Here is a 20,850-nt window from a genome sequence, read left to right on the forward strand (position 1 = left end):
TTTATCCTCAGAAAATCCAGTTTATTTGGTATGCAAATGAGCCAGTAAGGTGCCCAGAGGGGCGTCACTCTTGCAGAAAGGAGCCCAGACATGCCCCCTGCCACAATGTGTCCACCCTCAAAAGACTTAAAACCCTGCCCCCAGGTCCCGCTAAGCCACGCCCCTTGTCGGTTTAGTCCATGCCATCTCCCACTCCTGAGCCGACGGGAATTGAAAAAAAATGAAGGTAAAAATCAACTTCTGTCAGCTGCAGGGGTGGGAGGAAGGGTGACTTTCTCCCTGCAGCTCACACTCATACAGAACAGTGCTGCTGTCTTAGAGTGATCTGTTCAAAAGGATACGCTCCCTATCCAGTTAGGCCATGCCCCATCCCACACCTCAGCTGACTGAGATTGAAAAAAATGAGGTTAAAAATCAACTTCTAGGTCCCACTAAGCCATGCCCCAATCTGGTTAGGCCACGCCCCTCCCACTCCTCAGCTGACGGGGATAGAAAAAATGAAGGTAAAAATCTACTTCTGTCAGCTGCAGAGGTGGGAAGGAGGGTGACTTTCTCCCTGCAACTCATACTCAGACAGTACAGTGAGCTGTTCAAAAGGACACGTCCCCGATCCAGTAAAGGCCACTGTTAAGGCGGTGGGCCCCTGTGGAGGTCGCTGTCAAAGGGGTGGTTAGCTGTGAAAGTTATTGTTAAAGGGCAAGGCTGCTGTAAAGGTCAAAGTTAAGAGGGTGGGCTGCTGTGGAGGTCCATTTAATGGACGCGGCACTGTGGGGAGGTCAGTGTTAAAGGGTGGGGGCTGTGAAGGTTACTGTTTTGGGGGCGGGTGCTGTAGATATTACTGTTATAGTGGATAGTGTTGATATCTTTTAATGACACACACAAACATTTAATGAAATAGATTAAATATACCCGAGCGAATCCGGTTCCTTCAGCTAGTTGGTATATAAATCTTCCTAGTCTTCTATTTTGTCTAAAAAGCCTCATCTAATAAACATGAGTCTAGAAGTGAGTCCCACCCTACCCAATATTCAACTGAAAGTGAGGCATGCAATCAAGCTTTTCATTCATAACAACTAGAATATCCCACTTCTCTCAATAAGACATGCAAGTAAGCTCTTCTTCCAAAAAATCAAAAGAACCATAATGTCTCAAGAGAAAATTGCCTTTCTTAGTCGACTGGCCTTGGAGAAAACTCTCTGTTGTGCTCTTTATCATTAGGGACACCCAAAAAAAATTCATGATAAGTTCAAAGTTCGGCTTTGTTACAATCCAAACTTTTTGCAAACTTCGGGAAGAATTCTAAACTAGTAAAATTGATTTGCTCATCCATAGTTTTCCTCTGTCTCGTTATTCTAATTGCCCACATAATGCCATAGTTCAAAAGAAGAATTAATGACTTGTTATGAATAGTCTTGTACTGCTGTCTGTACCAGGACGTGAACTGAAATTCTAAAATTTAGGGTTTCAACATAGCTTAAAGTTTCATGCACAGAAAATATAGCTATGGCCAAATCCACTAACCATGTGTTTCCTTCTTTGTCATTCTTTCCAAAAGCACTGTATGACCCATCATCACGTTGGTAGGTCAGCTGACGCTTATACCCTGTGACAATCAAGAAAAAAAATATAACGTAAAAGCAGTCATAAAAATCTAATCATGCAAACATCTATTAATCGTATTTCTATCTGTCTGTCTATCCATTCATCTGTTGATTAACTGTATCTGTAAATGTATCAATCTATCCATTTGACTTTCTATCCATTTGTCTATCTATATCTTTCATATTTATATATCTACCGTGCAGTCCATAATCTACAGCGTAGGATTAGAATTTATACCTAAACCAGTTGAGTCCAATATAGTCTATAAATAAAATATAATAGTAAGCAATGCAGAATTTCTTACCGCTCTCCAGGAAATTCTTGGCTTTGCTCAGGATTTCGCTGTTCAGTTGATGAGTCTTCTCCAGATAATTCAAGATATAGATATTAGGAGCAAAGAGAACCATGTTCTGCTCTCCACATCCATATGGCATGGCCAGAAGACGATCAAGGTTCTGCAATGCTGTGCCTATGAGATCTCCTGCAAGGTAATAACAAAATGCCTACATTATTAGAAAATGGCTATATACAGTTGCAAGAAAAAGTATGTGAACCCTTTGGAATGATATGGATTTCTGCACAAATTGGTCATATAATGTGATCTGATCTTCATCTAAGTCACAACAATAGACAATCACAGTCTGCTTAAACTAATAACACACAAATAATTAAATGTTACTATGTTTTTATTTAACGTACCATGTAAACATTCACAGTGCAGTTGGAAAAAGTATGTGAACCCTTGGATTTAATAACTGGTTGAACCTAGTGTTGATCACGAATATTCGAATTTCGAATTTTTATCGCGAATATACCTACTTCGAAAATTCGCGAATATTTCGAATATAGTTATATATATTCGTAATTTTGAATATTCGTTTTTTTCCGATTTTTTTTTTTTTTTTTTTTTTTTTTATCAGTACACATGATCCCTTCCTGCTTCTAGCTTGTGGGCCAATAAGAAGGCTGCAATATACTTGACTTTAGGAGTAGTGATGAGCGGCAGGGGTCATATTCGAAAATGCACGATTTTTTTTTCTTGAAAAAATCGGCAAGGTAATTATTGTGTAATATGCGAATTTTCGTAATTCGAATTTTCAGATTCAAATTTTTATTGCGAATTTTTCAACTTTAAGACAAAGAAGATTATAGCACTATGTTAGCTAAATTGCTCTATATTCGTTTTTTTCGAATATTCGCTATATTGCTATATATTCTTGTTTTAGAATATTACAAATATTCGAAAAAACGAAGTTATAGCAATATAGCGAAAATTCGAAAAAAACGAATATAGAGCAATTTAGCTAACATAGTGCTATAATCTTCTTTGTCTTAAAGTTGAAAAATTCACAATAAAAATTCGAATCCGAAAATTCGAATTACGAAAATTCGCATATTACACAATCATTACCTTGCCGATTTTTTGCAAGATTTTTTTTTCGAATTTTCGAATATTCGAAGAATATTCTAAAAAATATTCGCGAAATATCGCGAATTCGAATATGACCCCTGCTGCTCATCACTAGTTGAACCTCCTTTGGCAGCAATAACTTCATCCAAACGTTTACTGTAGTTGCAGATCAGACGTACACAACGGTCAGAAGTAATTCTTGACCATTCCTCTTTACAGAACTGTTTCAGTTCAGCAATATTCTTGGAATGTCTGGTGTGAATCGCTTTCTTGAGGTCATGCCACAGCATCTCAATAGGGTTGAGGTCAGGACTCTGACTGGGCCACTCCAGAAGGTATAGTTTCTTCTGTTTAAGCCATTCTGTTGTTGATTTACTTCTATGCTTTGGGTCGTTGTCCTGTTGCAACACCCATCTTCTGTTGAGCTTCAGCTGGTGTACAGATGGCCTTACGTTCTCCTGCAAAATGTCTTGATAAACTTGGGAATTCACTTTTCCTTTGATGATAGCAATCCGTCCAGGCCCTGATGCAGCAAAGCAGCCCCAAACCATGATGCCCCCACCACCATAGTTGGGATGATGTTTTGATGTTGGTGTGCTGTGCCTCTTTTTCTTCACACATAGTGTTGTGTGTTTCTTTCAAACAACTCAACTTTGGTTTCATCTGTCCACAGAAAATTTTGCCAGTACTGCTGTGGAACATCCAGGTGCTCTTGTGCAAACTGTAAACGTGCAGCAATGTTGTTTATTTTTTTGGACAGCAGTGGCTTCCTCTGTGGTATCCTCCTTTGAAATCCATTCTTGTTTAGTGTTTTACGTATAGTAGATTCGCTAACAAGGATATTAGCATATGCCAGAGGCTTTTGTAGGTCTTTAGCTGACACCCTAGGATTCTTCTTCACCTCATGGAGCAGTCTGAGCTGTGCTCTTGCAGCAGTAATCTTTACAGGACGTCCACTCCTAGGGAGAGTAGCAGCAGTGCTGAACTTTCTCCATTTATAGACAATTTCTCTTACCGTGGACTGATGAACAGCAAGGCTTTTGTAGATATTTTTATAACCCTTTCCAGCTTTATGCAAGTCAACAATTCTTAATCGTAGGTCTTCTGAGAGCTCTTTTATGCGAGGCATAATTTACATCAGGCAATGCTTCTTGTGCAAAGCAAATCCAGAACTGGTGTGGGTTTTTTATAGGGCAGGGCAGCTGTAACCAACGCCTCCAATCTCATCTCATTGATTGGACTCCAGTTGGCTGACAACTCACTCCAATTAGATCTTGGAGATGTCATTAGTATAGGGGTTCACATACTTTTTCCACCTGCACTGAGAATGTTTACATGGTATGTTCAATAAAAACATGGTAACATTTAATTATTTGTGTGTTATTAGTTTAAGCAGACTGTGATTGTCTATTGTTGTGACTTAGATGAAGATCAGATCACATTTTATGACCAATTTGTTCAGAAATCCATATCATTCCAAAGGGTTCACATACTTTTTCTTGCAACTGTACATATATATGAGTGACTATATATACTAAACATGTAAAGTATTATCCTATATATGAGAAAAGACCCTGCAGCAGAAATGTAGCTATAAATACAAGATTGAGGTAGGTGGACATAGAAACATAGAAACATAGAATGTGTCGGCAGATAAGAACCATTTGGCCCATCTAGTCTGCCCAATATATCTGAATCCTATGAATAGCCCCGGCCCTATCTTATATGAAGGATGGCCTTATGCCTATCCCATGCATGCTTAAACTCCTTCACTGTATTTGCAGCTACCACTTCTGCAGGAAGGCTATTCCATGCATCCACTACCCTCTCAGTAAAGTAATACTTCCTTATATTACTTTTAAACCTTTGCCCCTCTAATTTAAAACTGTGTCCTCTTGTGGTAGTTTTTCTTCTTTTAAATATGCTCTCCTCCTTTACCGAGTTGATTCCCTTTATGTATTTAAAAGTTTCTATCATATCCCCTCGGTCTCTTCTTTCTTCCAAGCTATACATATTAAGGTCTTTTAACCTTTCCTGGTAAGTTTTATCCTGCAATCCATGTACTAGTTTAGTAGCTCTTCTCTGAACTCTCTCTAGAGTATCTATATCCTTCTGGAGATATGGCCTCCAGTACTGCGCACAATACTCCAAGTGAGGTCTCACTAGTGATCTGTACAGCGGCATAAGCACTTCACTCTTTCTACTGCTTATACCTCTCCCTATACATCCAAGCATTCTGCTTGCATTTCGTGCTGCTTTATTACATTGTCTTCCCACCTTTAAGTCTTCTGAAATAATTACTCCTAAATCCCTTTCCTCAGATACTGAGGTCAGGACTGTGTCGAATATTCTATATTCTGCCCTTGGGTTTTTACGCCCCAGGTGCATTATCTTGCACTTATCCACATTAAATTTCAGTTGCCAGAGTTCTGACCATTCTTCTAGTTTTCCTAAGTCCTTTTCCATTTGGTGTTTCCCTCCAGGAACATCAACCCTGTTACATATCTTTGTGTCATCAGCAAAAAGACAAACCTTACCATCGAGGCCTTTTGCAATGTCACTTATGAAGATATTAAACAAAATTGGTCCCAGTACAGATCCCTGTGGAATCCCACTGGTAACATGACCTTGTTTTGAATGTTCTCCATTGACTACAACCCTCTGTTGTCTGTCACTCAGCCACTGCCTAATCCACTCAACAATATGGGAGTCCATGCTCAATGACTGCAGTTTATTGATAAGTCTTCTATGTGGGACAGTGTCAAAAGCCTTACTAAAATCTAGATATGCGATGTCTACTGCACCTCCACCGTCTATTATTTTAGTCACCCAGTCAAAAAAATCTATAAGATTTGTTTGACATGATCTCCCTGAAGTAAACCCATGCTGTTTTTCATCTTGCAATCCATGGGATTTTAGATGTTCCACAATCCTATCCTTTAATAGGGTTTCCATTAATTTGCCTACTATTGATGTCAGACTCACTGGTCTATAGTTGCTCGATTCCTCCCTACTACCTTTCTTGTGAATGGGCACGACATTTGCCAATTTCCAATCTTCCGGGACGACTCCTGTTACTAATGATTGGTTAAATAAATCTGTTAACGGTTTTGCCAGCTCACCACTAAGCTCTTTTAATAATTTTGGGTGTATCTCATCAGGCCCCTGTGACTTATTTGTCTTCACTTTAGACAGCAAACTTAGAACATCTTCCTCTGTAAAGACACATGCATCAAACGATTTAATAGTCATCCTTTCTAGTGGAGGTCCTTCTCCTTCTTTTTCTTTTGTAAAAACTGAACAGAAGTATTCATTAAGGCAGTCGGCTAGCCCTTTATTCTCTTCTACATACCTTCCGTCCTTTATTTTTAATTTAGTTATTCCTTGTTTTAATTTCCTTTTTTCATTTATATATCTGAAGAATGTCTTATCCCCTTTTTTCATAGACTGAGCTAGTTTTTCTTCTGCCTGCGCTTTAGAAGTTCTTATAACTTGCTTGGCCTCTTTCTGCCTAATCTTGTAGATTTCCTTATCTTCATTGCTCTGGGTTTTTTTATAATTACAAAATGCTAGCTTTTTATTTTTAACGATTTGGGCCACTTCTGCCGAGTACCACAGTGGTCTCTTCCTTTTTTTGCTTTTACTGACAAGTCTAATGCAATTTTCTGTTGCCTTCAATAATGCACCTTTTAAGTAGTCCCATTTCTCCTGGACTCCATGTAATCCGTTCCAGTCTGATAAGGACTCATTTATGACTAATTTCATTTTTGAAAAGTCTGTTTTTCTAAAATCTAAAACTTTTGTTTTTGTGTGGTGGGACTCTTTCACAGTTCTTATATTAAACCACACTGACTGGTGATCACTAGATCCCAAGGTTTCGCCTACAATGACATCATATACCGAATCCCCATTTGTGAATATCAAATCCAAAATGGCCTCCCTCCGGGTTGGCTCCTCAACCATTTGTTGTAGGGATAACCCCAGTAGGGAATTTAGAATATCTGTACTCCTGGTAGAACTTGCTATTTTGGTTTTCCAGTTTATATCTGGAAGATTGAAATCTCCCATAATGATAACTTCTCCTTTCATTGTCATTTTAGCTATTTCTTCAACTAGTAGATCATCTAGTTCTTTAACTTGATCAGGTGGTCTATATATCACACCTACACGAGTTACTGCATGATTAGCAAACTGCAACGTAACCCAAACTGACTCTATGTTGGCCTCACCAACTTGTATTAGGTTAGATTTAATGCTATCTTTCACATACAGGGCCACTCCTCCTCCTTTCTTGCCTTCTCTGTCTCTTCTGTATAAAGAGTACCCTGGTATGGTTATGTCCCAGTCATTTCTTTCATTAAACCATGTCTCCGTAACAGCCACTAAATCTACATTCTCAGATGCCATTATTGACCCAAGTTCATTGATTTTTTTACCTAAACTGCGAGCATTTGTAGAGAGGACTCTGAGCTTATCATTTCTTAACCTCTGTGCATCTGACCTGTTCTGGCATTGTTTCGGGGGGCAATTGGACTCTTTTATTTTCACTCTTTTGCCCCCCCTTCCTAGTTTAAATACTCTTTCGCAAATTCTTGGAGTTGTTCACTAAGTACATTTGTTCCTTTGAGAGAAAGATGCAAACCATCTTTTTTGTACAGTTCCTTTCTATTCCAAGTAGAGCTATCATGAGAAACAAAGCCAAATCCTTGCTCTTGACACCATTTACCAAGCCATATGTTAAACTCCTTTATGCGCCTCTGCCTATCATTCTGAACATTATGTACAGGCAGAACTTCAGAAAATGAAATGGTGGATGCAAAATCCTGTACGTCATTACCAAGTGTGATAAAAGATTTTTTCACCTCTGACACTTCATTGCAAGCCAGGTCATTTGTCCCTAGATGGACAAGAACATCCACGTCCCCTTCCTGCTTTGCTTGCTTAACAATATTAATAATACGTCTTCTATCTCTTCTAGCAGTAGCCCCAGGGAGACATCTCACAAAACCATTTTCTTTAAGCTCCACACTTCTTATGACATAATAGAAAGTGCATTAAATATTTGCCCCGGTGGCCCCAGAATCCGATATTTCTGATGGTGCCACCTGATGAAGAGATCCATGCATTGTAGACCTTACCCAACACTGTTATGTAAGCTCTTTCAGAATCCTCTAGAATATTATCAGGGATCTCCAGAGATATCTCTTCTACTTTAGGCTGGCCTAAAATATAATAAGAAAAGATTTTATTAGCGTATTAACTAAATGTAACATGCCCATCCAATCGAGTAAACACTATAGTCATTAACAGTAAAGGGGTTGCATCATGTGAACATTTATGATGCATCGACAAGATATGCCATAAATGTCCAAAAGGTGTGGTTCCCACACTTATCGCAAGAACGTGGGAACTAGAGATAAGCAAATTTTTGAAAAAATTCAATTCACAGGTTCGCTGAATTTTTCGGGAAAAATTTGGTTCGATCCGAATATATTTGAGGCGAATTACGTTAAAAAAATTGATATTTCCTGGCTTCTGAGAGCCTTTATAGTGGTGTAGAACACTGTGCCTTTTAGTAACACGCATAGGGAGTCTGCTTTGGTATTGAAATAATACTGTGAGTCGGTATACCATGGAGATGACAGGCGTTGCTCTTAGAATCACTGCACACTTCACTTATTAGGGCAGTCACAGGACCCAAACTCATTAAATAACTCAGCCTTACAGGTCGATGTTAGCGCCAAGAAGAAGAGCACTCCTTTTACATCGTCGCCAGCTGATTCCACATAGATGTCTACAGAACCTGTTCAATTAAACGCGTATACTGTCACACGCGTGACAGGTGTTAGAAGGTCTGAAAGACTGGCTGCACATGAGTAATCTGACAGCCTCTTTTGGTTAAACTTTGTCTGTGTTTTGCTGGTATGTCCACACCTCCTGTTCAGGTGTGGATCATGTGACCTTAACTTCCCCCTATTTAGTCTGACTTTACCCATCACTTCTTGCTCTGGATAGCTTCATTTGGCTTTAGAAGAGCTGGAGTGTGGTTCTTGTTGAAGTCCTGTTCATCCATCATCTGCAGAAGTTAAGTGTTCCGCTTGTTGTGTTTTGTATCCCCCCTGTTGTTTACTAGGCCTCAGTGAAACGCTGGTTCCTTCACCAGGGAAGGATCGGGTTGTCTCTGCCCTATCATTACCTTTAGGGCATCCAAGGGTCTCCAGGGATTTCTAGGCTCCTGTGTATGGGCATCTCTACCATCGAGAGGTGCCCATACGGATAAGAGTTAGGGCCAGGATCAGGGTTTTATAGGTGGTGACCTTTTTACCTTTCCTAGCGGTAAGGCCTAGTGTCTTTCCCCTTTCTTCTTTTTGTCTTTTTGTGTTCTACTACATCCATGACATATACAAGTAGAGCCCCCTGAACAGAGTAGAGAGCAGTAAGTTTGTTTTGATGTCACTGATTTGTGACCTCTCTCTGATCTGTCAGAACAATAACCCCAAAAAAACGAAGCATACACCTTCACTTGGTCAGCATTTGCTCAATAATCCATCAGTATTGCTAATGCCCCCAAAAAAACAGGAGTGGATGTAAAACAGAGATGAAACATGAATGGAATATTTGCATGTCTTCTGTGTTTTGTAACCCACTCCTGCTTTTGGCTACCAAATCATAAGCCAATTATGATGGGACCATACAGGCCTTACAGCTGCTACACAGACAGAAGGTGGCGGCAGCATGAGGCAGTCACAGAGTGGCACAAAGACAAAGTGTGGAGGTGTCAGCAGCATGAAGAGGCCAGAGTAGCACTACAATGAGAGATTGCAGAGGTGGCAGCAGTATAAGGACGCCACAGAGTGGAACGAAGACAAAGTGTGGCGGTGTCAGCAACATGAGGAGGCCAGAGTAGCACGACGATGAGATTGTGGAGATGGCGGCAGCATCAGGAAGCCAAAGAGTGGCACACTGATAGAGTCTGGAGTTGGCAGCAGAATGAGGAGGCCACTGAGTGGCACAATGACCGAGTATATAGTTGTCAGCAGTATGAGGATGCCAACGAGTGGTATAATGACCAAGTCTGGAGTTGGCAGTAGCATGGGGAGACCACACAGTGGCCCAATGACAGAGTCTGGAGGTGGCGACAGCAGCCGCATCAGGAGGAGGCCACCGAGTGGTGCAATCACCGAGTCTGGGGGTGGAAGCAGTATGAGGAGGCCACTGAGTGGCACAATGAACGAGTCTGGAGGTGGCAGCAGCATCAGGATGCCACAGAGTAGCACAACGACGAGAGATTGTGGTGGTGGCAGCAGCATGAGGAGGCCACAGAGTGGCACAAAGACAAAGTATGGAGGTGTCAGCAGCATGAGGAAGCCAGAGTAGCATGATGACGAGAGATTGTGGAGGTCGCAGCAGCATAAGGAGGCCACAGAGTTGCACCAAGACAAAGTGTGGAGGTGTCAGCAGTATGAGGAGGCCACCGAGTGGCACAATGACCGAGTCTGGAGTTAGCAGCAGCATGAAGAGACCACCGAGTGGCCCAATGACAGAGTGTAGAGGTGGCGGCAGCAGCAGCATCAGGAGAAGGCCACAGAGTGGCACAATGACATAGTGTTGAAATGGCAGTAGCAGCAACAGCATAAGGAGGACACCACAGAGTGGCAAGGTGACATAGTGTGGAGATGGCAGTAGCAGCATCAGGAGGATACCACAGAGTGCAAGGTGACATAGTGTGGAGATGGCAGTAGCAACAGCAGAAGCATCAGGAGGATACCACAGAGTGGCAAGGTGACATAGTATGGAGATGGCAGCAGCATCAGGATACCACATATGGTGACGCTGCATATGTTGACGCAGAGCTGTGGTGCCAACACTGGCACCCTCACCACGCTTCACCTTCTGCCCACATATTCTACATTTGGCCATGTTAATCTCTGGCGGCCTAACAAAAAACTGCCAGACTGCCGAGTAGGAGATTTTCCCCCCCAACAGTCCACACTGACTGACTGCTACAGCTGCTGCTTCCGTGAACCGCTGCACCACAACTTCCCAGGCAGGTAGGCTGCTGCGAAGCAGGTGGTCTACTCAGGGCACGTTTGGCTTCCGACCTCCCACTGCTGCCACCCTGCTGACTCCCAGCCATGCTTTCAAGACGTGAACTGAGAATATATTTTTCTTTTTGTACTGAAATAAGCCACTAAACGCTTTCAACACATATAACCACTGAAGTAAACTGAGAATATATTTTTATTTTTGTATTGAAATACAAAATAACACATATAACCTCCGCACCACTACTTCCTGGGCAGGTGTGCTGCTGCGAAGCAGGTGGTCTACTCAGGGCACGTTTGGCTTCCGACCTCCCACTTCTGCCACCCTGCTGACTCCCAGCCATGCTTTTAACACATATAACTGCCGACGTGAACTGAGAATATATATTTTATTTTTTTAATGAAATATGCCACTAAATGCTTTCAAAACAAATAACAGCCGAAGTGAACTGAGAATATATTTTTCTTTTAGTACTGAAATACAAAATAACACATATAACCGCCGCACTGACTACACCACTACTACCGCCGCTACTTCAGTGAACCCCTGCACCACTACTTCCCGGGTGGGTAGGTAGGCTGCTGTGAAGCAGGTGGCACGTTTGGCTCCCGATCTCCCACTGCTGCCACCCTGCTGCCTCCCAGCTATGCATTTAACACATATAACCGCTGATGTTAACTGTGAATATATTTTTCTTTTTGTTTTGAAATAGGCCACTGAACGCTTTCAAGACATATAACCGCCGAAGTGAACTGAGAATGTATTTTTCTTTCTTTACTGAAATAGGCCACTAAACGCTTTTGCTACAAATAACTGCACCAGCGAAGTGCATCTATTTTTTTCTTTCTGTACTGAAATAGGCCACTAAACACTTTTGGCACAAAAAACTGCACCAGTGAAGTGCGTATATTTTTTTCTTTCTGTACTGAAATAGGCCGCTAAACGCTTTTGCCACAAATTACTGCACCAGTGAAGTGTGTATATTTTTTTCTTTCTGTACGCTTTCAACACATATAACTGCAGAAGTGAACTGAGAATATATTTTTCTTTTTGTACTGAATAAGTGCACCTGTGAAGTGCGGATATTTTTTTATTTCTATAATGAAATAGGCCACTAAATGCTTTTGCCACAAATAAGTGCAACAGTGAAGTGTTTTTTTTCTTTCTATACTGAAATAGGCCACTAAACGCTTTTGCCACAAATAACTGCACCAGTGAAGTGCATATATTTTTTTCTTTCTATAATTAAATAGACCACTTTTCATATTTCAATAGGCCACTTTTGATATCCTCCCTTAACAGTTACCACGAAGCACAAGGAAATTCGCATTCGTTGCAAATCAAATTTTTCCTGAAATTCGGAACAAATTTCACTTTGTCTGATTCAATTCACCCATCTCTAGTGGGAACCCATCTCATGGCATTGTAAATGTAGCGGTGGCTGTGCATATGCAGCTCTTTCCATTCACTTTTGTGGGAGTTCTGAGTGCATGTAGCGTTTTTTCATAACTCCCATAAAAGTGAATGGATCAATAGGTATCCAATGGACAAAACATGGCGCTGCAGAAGAATTGTGTAACTTACCTGACAAAGGGGTTTGTTGAATCCTGAAATGTGTTGTCTGTACACCCAATACAATTTTCATCACATTAACCCAGAGGTGGGACATATAGCTTTCACACTTTTATGGCCTCTCCTGTGGTTATGCCACTAATGTCCAGAAGGAAATACCTCTTCAACTCCCCATAACTGTGTTCCCCTTTTTTCCCAATGCCACTTCTAATTTGCAGAAATCATAGCCTGGAGGCAGTAGTTCTCTACAGTAGTTTTGTCCCTTGATACTTTGCTCAAATCATACCTATCAAAAGCTAAAGTTTTATAGATCCATCAAAATTGTGAGCAGAATTCATGAGAGTCACAAATGAGGTCCTGAGGAAACGGGTAAAGTATGGGAGAGGATAAAGACTGTGTGCCAGGTGCAGCAGCATTCATGTTTTGGGCAGTGATGTTTGCCTGTCAATAGCCTTACATCAGCTACAGAGCGCAGCCTGGAGAAGATTCATTGACAACAGCAGAATACACAGGGCTACCAAAATTTGCAGTTGTCACTTTTGAAGGGAACGCATTAAAAGTGTCTACAAAAAATAATACATTTCATGCATATTATCTACACCAATTTTCACTTAAAGGGGTTGTCCCAAGAAAAATGGATCTGAATACTTTTGAAATTGCATGCAATAAAAATTTTTGTATAGCTACTGAGTTATTCAATAAAATGTATCTGTATAGTGTCACTTAATTCCTTATTTCTTTGACCTGCTCATTAAGAAGGCCGCACATGCTCAGTTTCATCTTTCAACTGCCTCCTGAGCTGTTATAGGGAGAGCTGAGACACACCTCCTGAGCTGCAGCAGAAAAGACACTCCCCTTGAACTGTCAGCTAGATATCAATCTAGCAGAGAAATGAATGTGGAGATCTTGGGATCCATATGAGGTGCAGGGCTGGTTCTAGATTTGTTAGAAAGAGATTGTCCTGGACTATATGATATCTGATTTTCATTTTTTACATTATTCATGGGATAACCCCTTTAAATAAATCTCAAATATTTCATTAGTTTACTATAATATCCCCTTACCTCCATCTTTGATGCAGATCAGAGAGCTCTGTGCTTTCTCCACCAGGACACCACCAGGCTGAAGAGACCAAAAAATTATTAAACATTTTTGTCCAATTGATGTATATACCAAATATAGAAGAAACAAAAAAAACTCGCCCAGGAGGACAAGTGAATGGAAGTAACGTCCTACATCAATCAGGTCATGTGCTCTGCTGCAGCCAATGACTAGCTTCAGCGGTGCTGTTTTCCCAAGTTGCACTTAACTCAACAGGGACTTGTCGCTTAGGTATATGTCACCGATGAGGTGTGTCATTGGGTGCAGAGGTGCACTTAACCCTGTCCATGCAGAAAGTTTATATGTAGGGATCGGAAGTGCAGTGCAGATAGCCTACAACCAATGGAGCTGGGACCAAGTAACATCCCTTCACAGGTTTCACTGGGTAGGGAGGGATTTGAAAAATATATATTGTGGACACCCACTAAACGTAAGTTCACACAAAGCAGCTAATTGATGCCACAGCTTTTTTTTTTGTTGCTAACCTGCAGTGACTTAACCTAGTCTTGCTGTTTGACAACATATATTGCTTTTCATAAAGAAGGCACCTGTAAGGTGTAGAGGAGATATCCTAGAAATTGTTGGGACTGCTTTAATGCTAATATGTTTATATTAATAATGTGCGAATTGTATTTGTGCGCTTTTTTTACCATTGCATTTTTGGAGCCTATTTCACTATGCCTTTAAATAATGTTAATACTGTATGTGTTTCACTAGGTATTATGGTCATTTCCTATATGTAAAGTGTGGTGGTCTATCTAAGATGGCTTCTTAATATTGGCCATGCCCTTTCCAATATGGTGCTACAGGTGTTTAGTCTACAAAGATTGATCCATGGTTGTCCTGATGCTAACACTAGCCACAAGATAACTATTGTTCCTGTACCAATTGCCTCTGGGCCAACTTGCAGTATTACAACTCAATTGCACCTACACTGCACCAGGACATCATCGGCCCTACGCACACCTGACCATGACTACATGGCAGCTCTGACGGTGTGTAGTCAAGGCTCTTTCTCTAGGGTAATAATTAGCTATAGGTTGAGTGAAATACATTTTTGACCCAAATTAAGGAAATGTAACCCTGATGTATAATTCCCATCCCTTTTTTTTTTTTTGCAATGAAAATAATGCACACTTACTTGTACAAGTACTGCCTTTACAATGGTATCAGTTCTGCCTTGTTTAGGCACAACAGGCATCTCATTTCCACATAATTCTTTTGTGTCCAAAGCTTCTGTCTTTACAGTAATGTTCACTTCTCCTGAAAAGGTTTTAGAAAATAAATGACATAAGAGTAAGGCCTCATGCACACAACCGTGCCGTTTTTTGCAGTCCGCAAACCACGGATGCACAAAAAATGAAAGCCATCCGTGTGCCTTCTGCAATTTGTGTAACGGAACGGGCGGCCCATTGTAGAAATGCCTATTCTTGTGCGCAAAACGGACAAGAATAGGACATGCTATATTTTTTTGCGGGGCCACGGAACGGTGCAACGGATGCGTACAGCATACGGAGTGCTGTCCGCATCTTTTGCGGCCCCATTAAGGTGAATGGGTCCGCACCCGAGCCGCAAAAAATGCGGCTCGGATAAGGACCACAAAAATGGTCTTGTGCATGATGCCTAAAACTGTGTTTCTAGGAAAAATATTACAACAGACCAAGAACAAGAATGTTAATTATAAAGATGAAGCAAATATGTTCATTATTTACTATGGATATTTAGAGCAGTGCTTCTCAAACTGTGAGGCACCCCCTTGTTGTTGGTGAAGTGCAGCTGGGGTAACCATTGTCACAGAAGAGATAACTCAGTCTTTGGGTGCAATAAAATTTGGTTTAGAAACATAATTGAGCCCTTTTGTGTTTTTAAGCTGATTAACTTTGTATACAACAATCGGAAAACCCTACTGGACAGTTGATTTCTCATGGGGAAGTTGTGGCCATTATCATAATGTACAGATTCAAGAATAACTAATCATTTATACCAGTTCAGACTTTGTCCCACATTTCTTGTGATTCCTTTTGGACAAACAAGAGAGAGACCCACACAATACCCCACTGAAACATAAGATGTGCAGCTGTGTCCTTCCAAAAGAATACTGTTACAAGAGAAAATTACCATAGTTAGTTGAGTGGCCATTTGGCATGCTTTTGGGGCTGCACTTTCTCATTAGGGAGGCTGCCTACTATGCCTAAGGAGTATTGTAGTCCAGCAAACACTGCTCTTCATTTCTGGGAAACGTATGCAAATTAGCATATCTTACACCTGCTAACATAAGATATGTCAGGAAAGCTATTTTGAATATCGTTCTCAGAAATGCAAAGGTATGCAAATCGGCTTTCTTTCCGAAAAGAAAAGTACATTAAGCCTATCTGATGCCAGTTTATGTAAGTTATGCTAAGTTTCCTACATGTTTCTCAGAAATGCAGAGCAGTGTTAGCTGGATTAGAATATTCCTCAATGAGAAAATGCAAGGTCACTCAGTTAACGAAAGCAATTTTACACAAGTTAGAAGGCTGAAATGTCAGCCTGGATTTGTGGGGGGGGGGGGGGCGTCTGCCCTCTCTTACAGTCGCCGAGTCAGGAGCCTCCTCGCCTCTCACCTGGAGTCCTCAGTGGTCTGCTCGCCGCCCCTACATCGCCTCCCTCGTCTGCGACAGGTCGGGTGAGTCTCCTGTCCTCGTTCCTCCACTTCACCTAGTTGCCTTCAGCCGGCATCCGCATCTGCTCTCCTAGCAGCGGCAATCCTGTATGTGAAGGTCCCATGAGGCCTATGGCTAGGAATTATGCAATAATCACTTCTGGTTGTCAGCTCCACACACGATTGTATTAACCCCTGCATAACATTTGTCCATAACCTCATGTCTTCAAATTGTTATCTGAAAAAATCAGGGTCGCCCTGTTCTCTCCCAGCAGCCTGTTGCCAGTTTCTGTACATTCAATCATCTCCTGCCAGCCATACCTTCCGTCACAGCATACGCTCTTTATTTGTACATCATGTAGGTGTTTCGATCACGGCCAAGCATATGGTGTTTCTGGATGATTATTTTAACACACTTGGGATATTAGTTCGCCACTTGTTTCGGCTGTCTGTGGTTCCCGTGCGGTGCGCTCACGGCCTTTACGGCTCTGGCATGGTCCCATGTTCCGCCTGGTCCTGTTTGTCAATCTGCCAGCTGGTGCAGGGTTACCCCCATGTTCCAGAGCACAGCTAGGCAGTTTTTTCAGATTATGGCCGGTCGGCCTGGGGATCATGTTGTGGCCGTATTGTTCGTCATATACTCTTTTCCCCCTCTCAGTCTTCTTGGTTTGCATCATTGTATCTGTCAACAGGTCAGGCCTGGCCTTTGAATGGTTCACTTGCTGTGGGTTTCATCATGTGGCAGTCTGTCCGCCGGTTCGTGTAGTGGTTTGGGGGTCATCCTGTCTGTCTACCTCTGTCCGCCTGGATCGCCCAGGCTCGTTCTACCTCTGTCCACCTGGATCGCCCAGGCTCGTTCTACCTCTGTCCGCCTGGATCGCCCAGGCTCATTCTACCTCTGTCCGCCTGGATCGCCCAGGCTCGTTCTACCTCTGTCCACCTGGATCGCCCAGGCTCGTTCTACCTCTGTCCGCCTGGATCGCCCAGGCTCATTCTACCTCTGTCCGCCTGGATCGCCCAGGCTCGTTCTACCTCTGTCCGCCTGGATCGCCAGGCTTGTTCTACCTCTGTCCGCCTGGATCGCCCAGGATCGTTCTACCTCTGTCCGCCTGGATCGCCCAGGCTCGTTCTACCTCTGTCCGCCTGGATCGCCCAGGCTCGTTCTACCTCTGTCCGCCTGGATCACCCAGGCTCGTTCTACCTCTGTCCACCTGGATCGCCCAGGCTCGTTCTACCTCTATCTGCCTGGATCGCCTAGGCTTGTCCTCTCTGTTTGTCTCGTCCTTCCGCCTCATCCGGTTCTTGTCCTCCTGTGTTTAAGTTCCGCAGTCTCAGTCCCCTGCGATGACACCTCCTTCCAGCGCACCCTGGTCTGGTCCGCTCCAGTTTGGCTGGTTGCGAGGCCCCGTCTCTCGCTATTAGTCTCACCCTGGTTCGCCCAGCCTTTGTTCAACTTGTCAGCTTGCTACATCCAGGTCCGGTCTGTCTATGCGTATCTCACCTGTCCTGGTTCTCCCAGGTTCACCATTGCATAGGTTCGTCCAGGTTCTGGCTGTCATCTTCCGGGTCCGCCGAAGCCTTGTCCACTCTTCTCGGCTGTCCGCCACCTGGCCACGTGGGTAAGTATTTCTGAGTCCACATCGTGTCAATTCCCCTGGTTCACTCAGGCTCCGTCCGTCGTCACTCCTGCTATTCTCACCTCGGTTCCGCACTTCCGGGTTTGGTCAGGTCCTTATTTCTCGCCCCTCAGCTAGGCACACCCCGTTCGCTCAGGCTGGCTGCATTCACTCATCTCCCTTCTTCAGATCGTCCGTCCATCCTCACCTCGGGTCACCTAGGCTCCACGGGTCTTCGCTCAAATCTCTCTTTAGGGCCCCCCAGTCGCAGCTTCGGTCCCCCAGGGTGTAGTGATCGCTGGTTCAGTTACTCCTGTCGCCTGCGGGGTAGTTTCTTCCATTCATGGCCAGTCCGCCCATTCTTTACCTTCCACACACCCTAGCTGCCTACGCTCACTCGTTCCCGACACGCGGGAGTTTTTGTTCATCGACCAGTACCGTCTGGTCCCCGGTCAGTCTGCATGTTCTCCCTTTTTTCTTCTAGGTTATAGCCGGCAACTTCGTCCGACACGTTGCCCAGGTTCGGGTTCGTTATACGTCTTTTCAGGCTTTTTCCAGCAATTTCAGGTACGTTTCCAGGTTTCCCCAGGCCTCTCTCCTTACGGCTCCAATCGTTCTACCTCCCATACAGACTTTGTCATCCAGGGGTGTCTTTTCCTCTACAGGTCCAAGCATGTCACGGGCCTTGGATATGGATGATGCCATGTCAGTTCCAGAGTCTTCGGTGTCAGGCCAGTCTGGCCCAATGTTCTTGAGAAGTTGGACGATCCCGAAGCTGGTGGCGGAACTCAACAGGAGAGGGATTCCACACCCGGCCTCCGTTCGTAAGGCGAATTATATAAGCTACTGATGACCAGCCCAAGTCCGTCTGGTGTCCAGTCGGGGTTTACATCCATCCAGAGGTCACTGTCCCAGCTACAGGCTACCATCGACTTCCTGGTCAGCTTGGTAGCGGACGTACAGTCCAGGGTGACGGTGCTGGAATCTCGAGCCCCCACGCCCCCCCCCCCAGGCATTAAACCCTTTGGTGGTTCCCATGGCGTTGCAGGTCTTTTCCTCAGGTACGCCCGGGCTCAGCCCCCAGGTGACGCCGTCGCATTTCATTCCCGACTGTATCAGAAAAGACATTCTGGCAGGGAAGGACATTAACTTGGCATCCATTCTCATCGCCTCTCAAGACGTGCCCGAGAACAGGGTGGTCAACTGTGGCGATGTTTCACTCGTGCTCAGGGCCAAGGACGCGCGACTCAATAGGAAGCTCTCAATCCCCGAGTTTGTGCTGACTTTTAGCCTTTTCAGGGACATCCTTTGTTCAGCCCAGCCCGCAAGAAGGGAAGAGTTCGATAACTACCTGTACCTCGTCACCGAACTTGGTCATAAGTATGGTGGCTCGTCGTTCTATGACTATCACCGCTCCTTCTCAGCAAAGGCTGCGCTGGTCCAGTTCCAGTTCATCACCAATTGGGCCAACATCGATATGGAGCTATTCTGCCGCCACTTTGCGGGCCTCAGGGCTCCTTTGTGTACCATATGCCAGTCTATATTCCACTCCTCCAACTGGTGTACCAACACTATCAACCCCGTCCAGGCTAGGTCCCTGCCCGGACCCTCGGCCTCCCAACCGGGCACCTCCGGGGTGGACAAGCTTGGTCGCCCTATAGTGTACCTGGGTAGGAGCCAGGTCTGTAATAATTTCAATGCGGGCAGATGAGCCTTCAACAGCTGCAGGGCTCTCCACATCTGCTCTTCGTGTTTCAGGGCTCATCCTCGTTCTGCCTGTCTCAAGAGGTCGGTCAAGCAGTGCTGACTAGCCAACATTAATGTTGAGCTACTCAGTGTCCTTCTGCAGGACCATCCCAACAGGGGGTTCGTCCAGTTCCTGTTGTCCGGGTTCACGGAAGGCTTCCACACAGGCCTCATTGCCCTTCCTCAGACCTCTTGGGAGGGCAGCAACTTGCAGTCTGCCACTGGAGACCCGGTGGCAGTTGAGGAGTTGCTCCTGTCGGAGGTCGCTAAGGGGTTCCTCATTGGCCCGCTTGATGTTATCCCCTTCCCTTTCTGGCTTATCAATCTGATTGGTCTGGTCTCTAAAACATCTTCCAATAAAAAGCGCTTGATTTATGATCTTTCCGCTCCTCGTCTCAATTCTCTCATTCCATCGGAGGAGTTCTCAATGCAATATTCCTCTATTGATGAGGCAATTAAGTCCATCGTGCTCTCTGGCAGGGGTTCTTGGTTGGCAAAGGCGGATATTGGCGATGCCTTCAAGCTCCTTCCTGTCCAACCACAACTATGGGGGTATTATGGACTCAAGCGGGCTGGTCGCTATTACTTTGCGAACAGGATCACGTTTGGGTCCAAGAGTAGTCCATGGTTGTTTGACCAATTTGCCAAAGCTTTGCATTGGATCCTCCTTCATCATGGTGGTTTGCCTACCATCATCCATTACCTTGATGATTTCCTGATCATCGAGGGTCCACATGGCGGGTCAGGCAACCTGGATACTCTGCTCCAAATTTTCTCTAGTCTACAGGTTCCGGTGGCCCACGCCAAGAATGAGGGTCCCGCCACTAGGGTCATGTTCCTGAGCATCAACCTAGATTCCATCCGGATGGAGGCCAGCCTCCCGGAAGAGAAGCTTGCCATCTGCCGGGCAGTGATTTCTCACGCCATGTCCTCGGGCTTCTTTTCCAGGGTTGAGCTTCAATCTTTGTTGGGGCGGCTCAATTTCACCTCCAGGATTATGCCACAGGGCAGGGCGTTCATCTCCAGGCTGCTCCAGTTTCTGCCTTCAGCTCCCAACCAGGACAGCATCGTCCATCTGGACACCCATGCCATGGCGGACTTGGCCATGTGGTCAC

At 44.0% G+C, this 20,850-nt stretch overlaps 1 protein-coding gene across 1 annotated transcript in view; it reads right to left on the reverse strand.

The window, feature by feature from the left end:
• LOC122942210 (alpha-2-macroglobulin-like protein 1) overlaps window positions 1–20,850 on the reverse strand; it is a 273,571-nt gene that overhangs the window by 53,760 nt on the left and 198,961 nt on the right. The window contains exons 28-32 of the mRNA XM_044299709.1: window positions 14,874–14,995; window positions 13,696–13,753; window positions 8,152–8,235; window positions 1,907–2,083; window positions 1,522–1,603 (exon numbers count right to left, since the gene is read on the reverse strand). Of these exons, the coding sequence (XP_044155644.1) occupies window positions 1,522–1,603; window positions 1,907–2,083; window positions 8,152–8,235; window positions 13,696–13,753; window positions 14,874–14,995 (523 nt within the window). The remainder of the gene's footprint in view (window positions 1–1,521; window positions 1,604–1,906; window positions 2,084–8,151; window positions 8,236–13,695; window positions 13,754–14,873; window positions 14,996–20,850) is intronic.

The sequence above is a fragment of the Bufo gargarizans genome, chromosome 6, assembly GCF_014858855.1.
Source record: "Bufo gargarizans isolate SCDJY-AF-19 chromosome 6, ASM1485885v1, whole genome shotgun sequence".
Taxonomy (NCBI): Eukaryota; Metazoa; Chordata; class Amphibia; order Anura; family Bufonidae; genus Bufo; species Bufo gargarizans.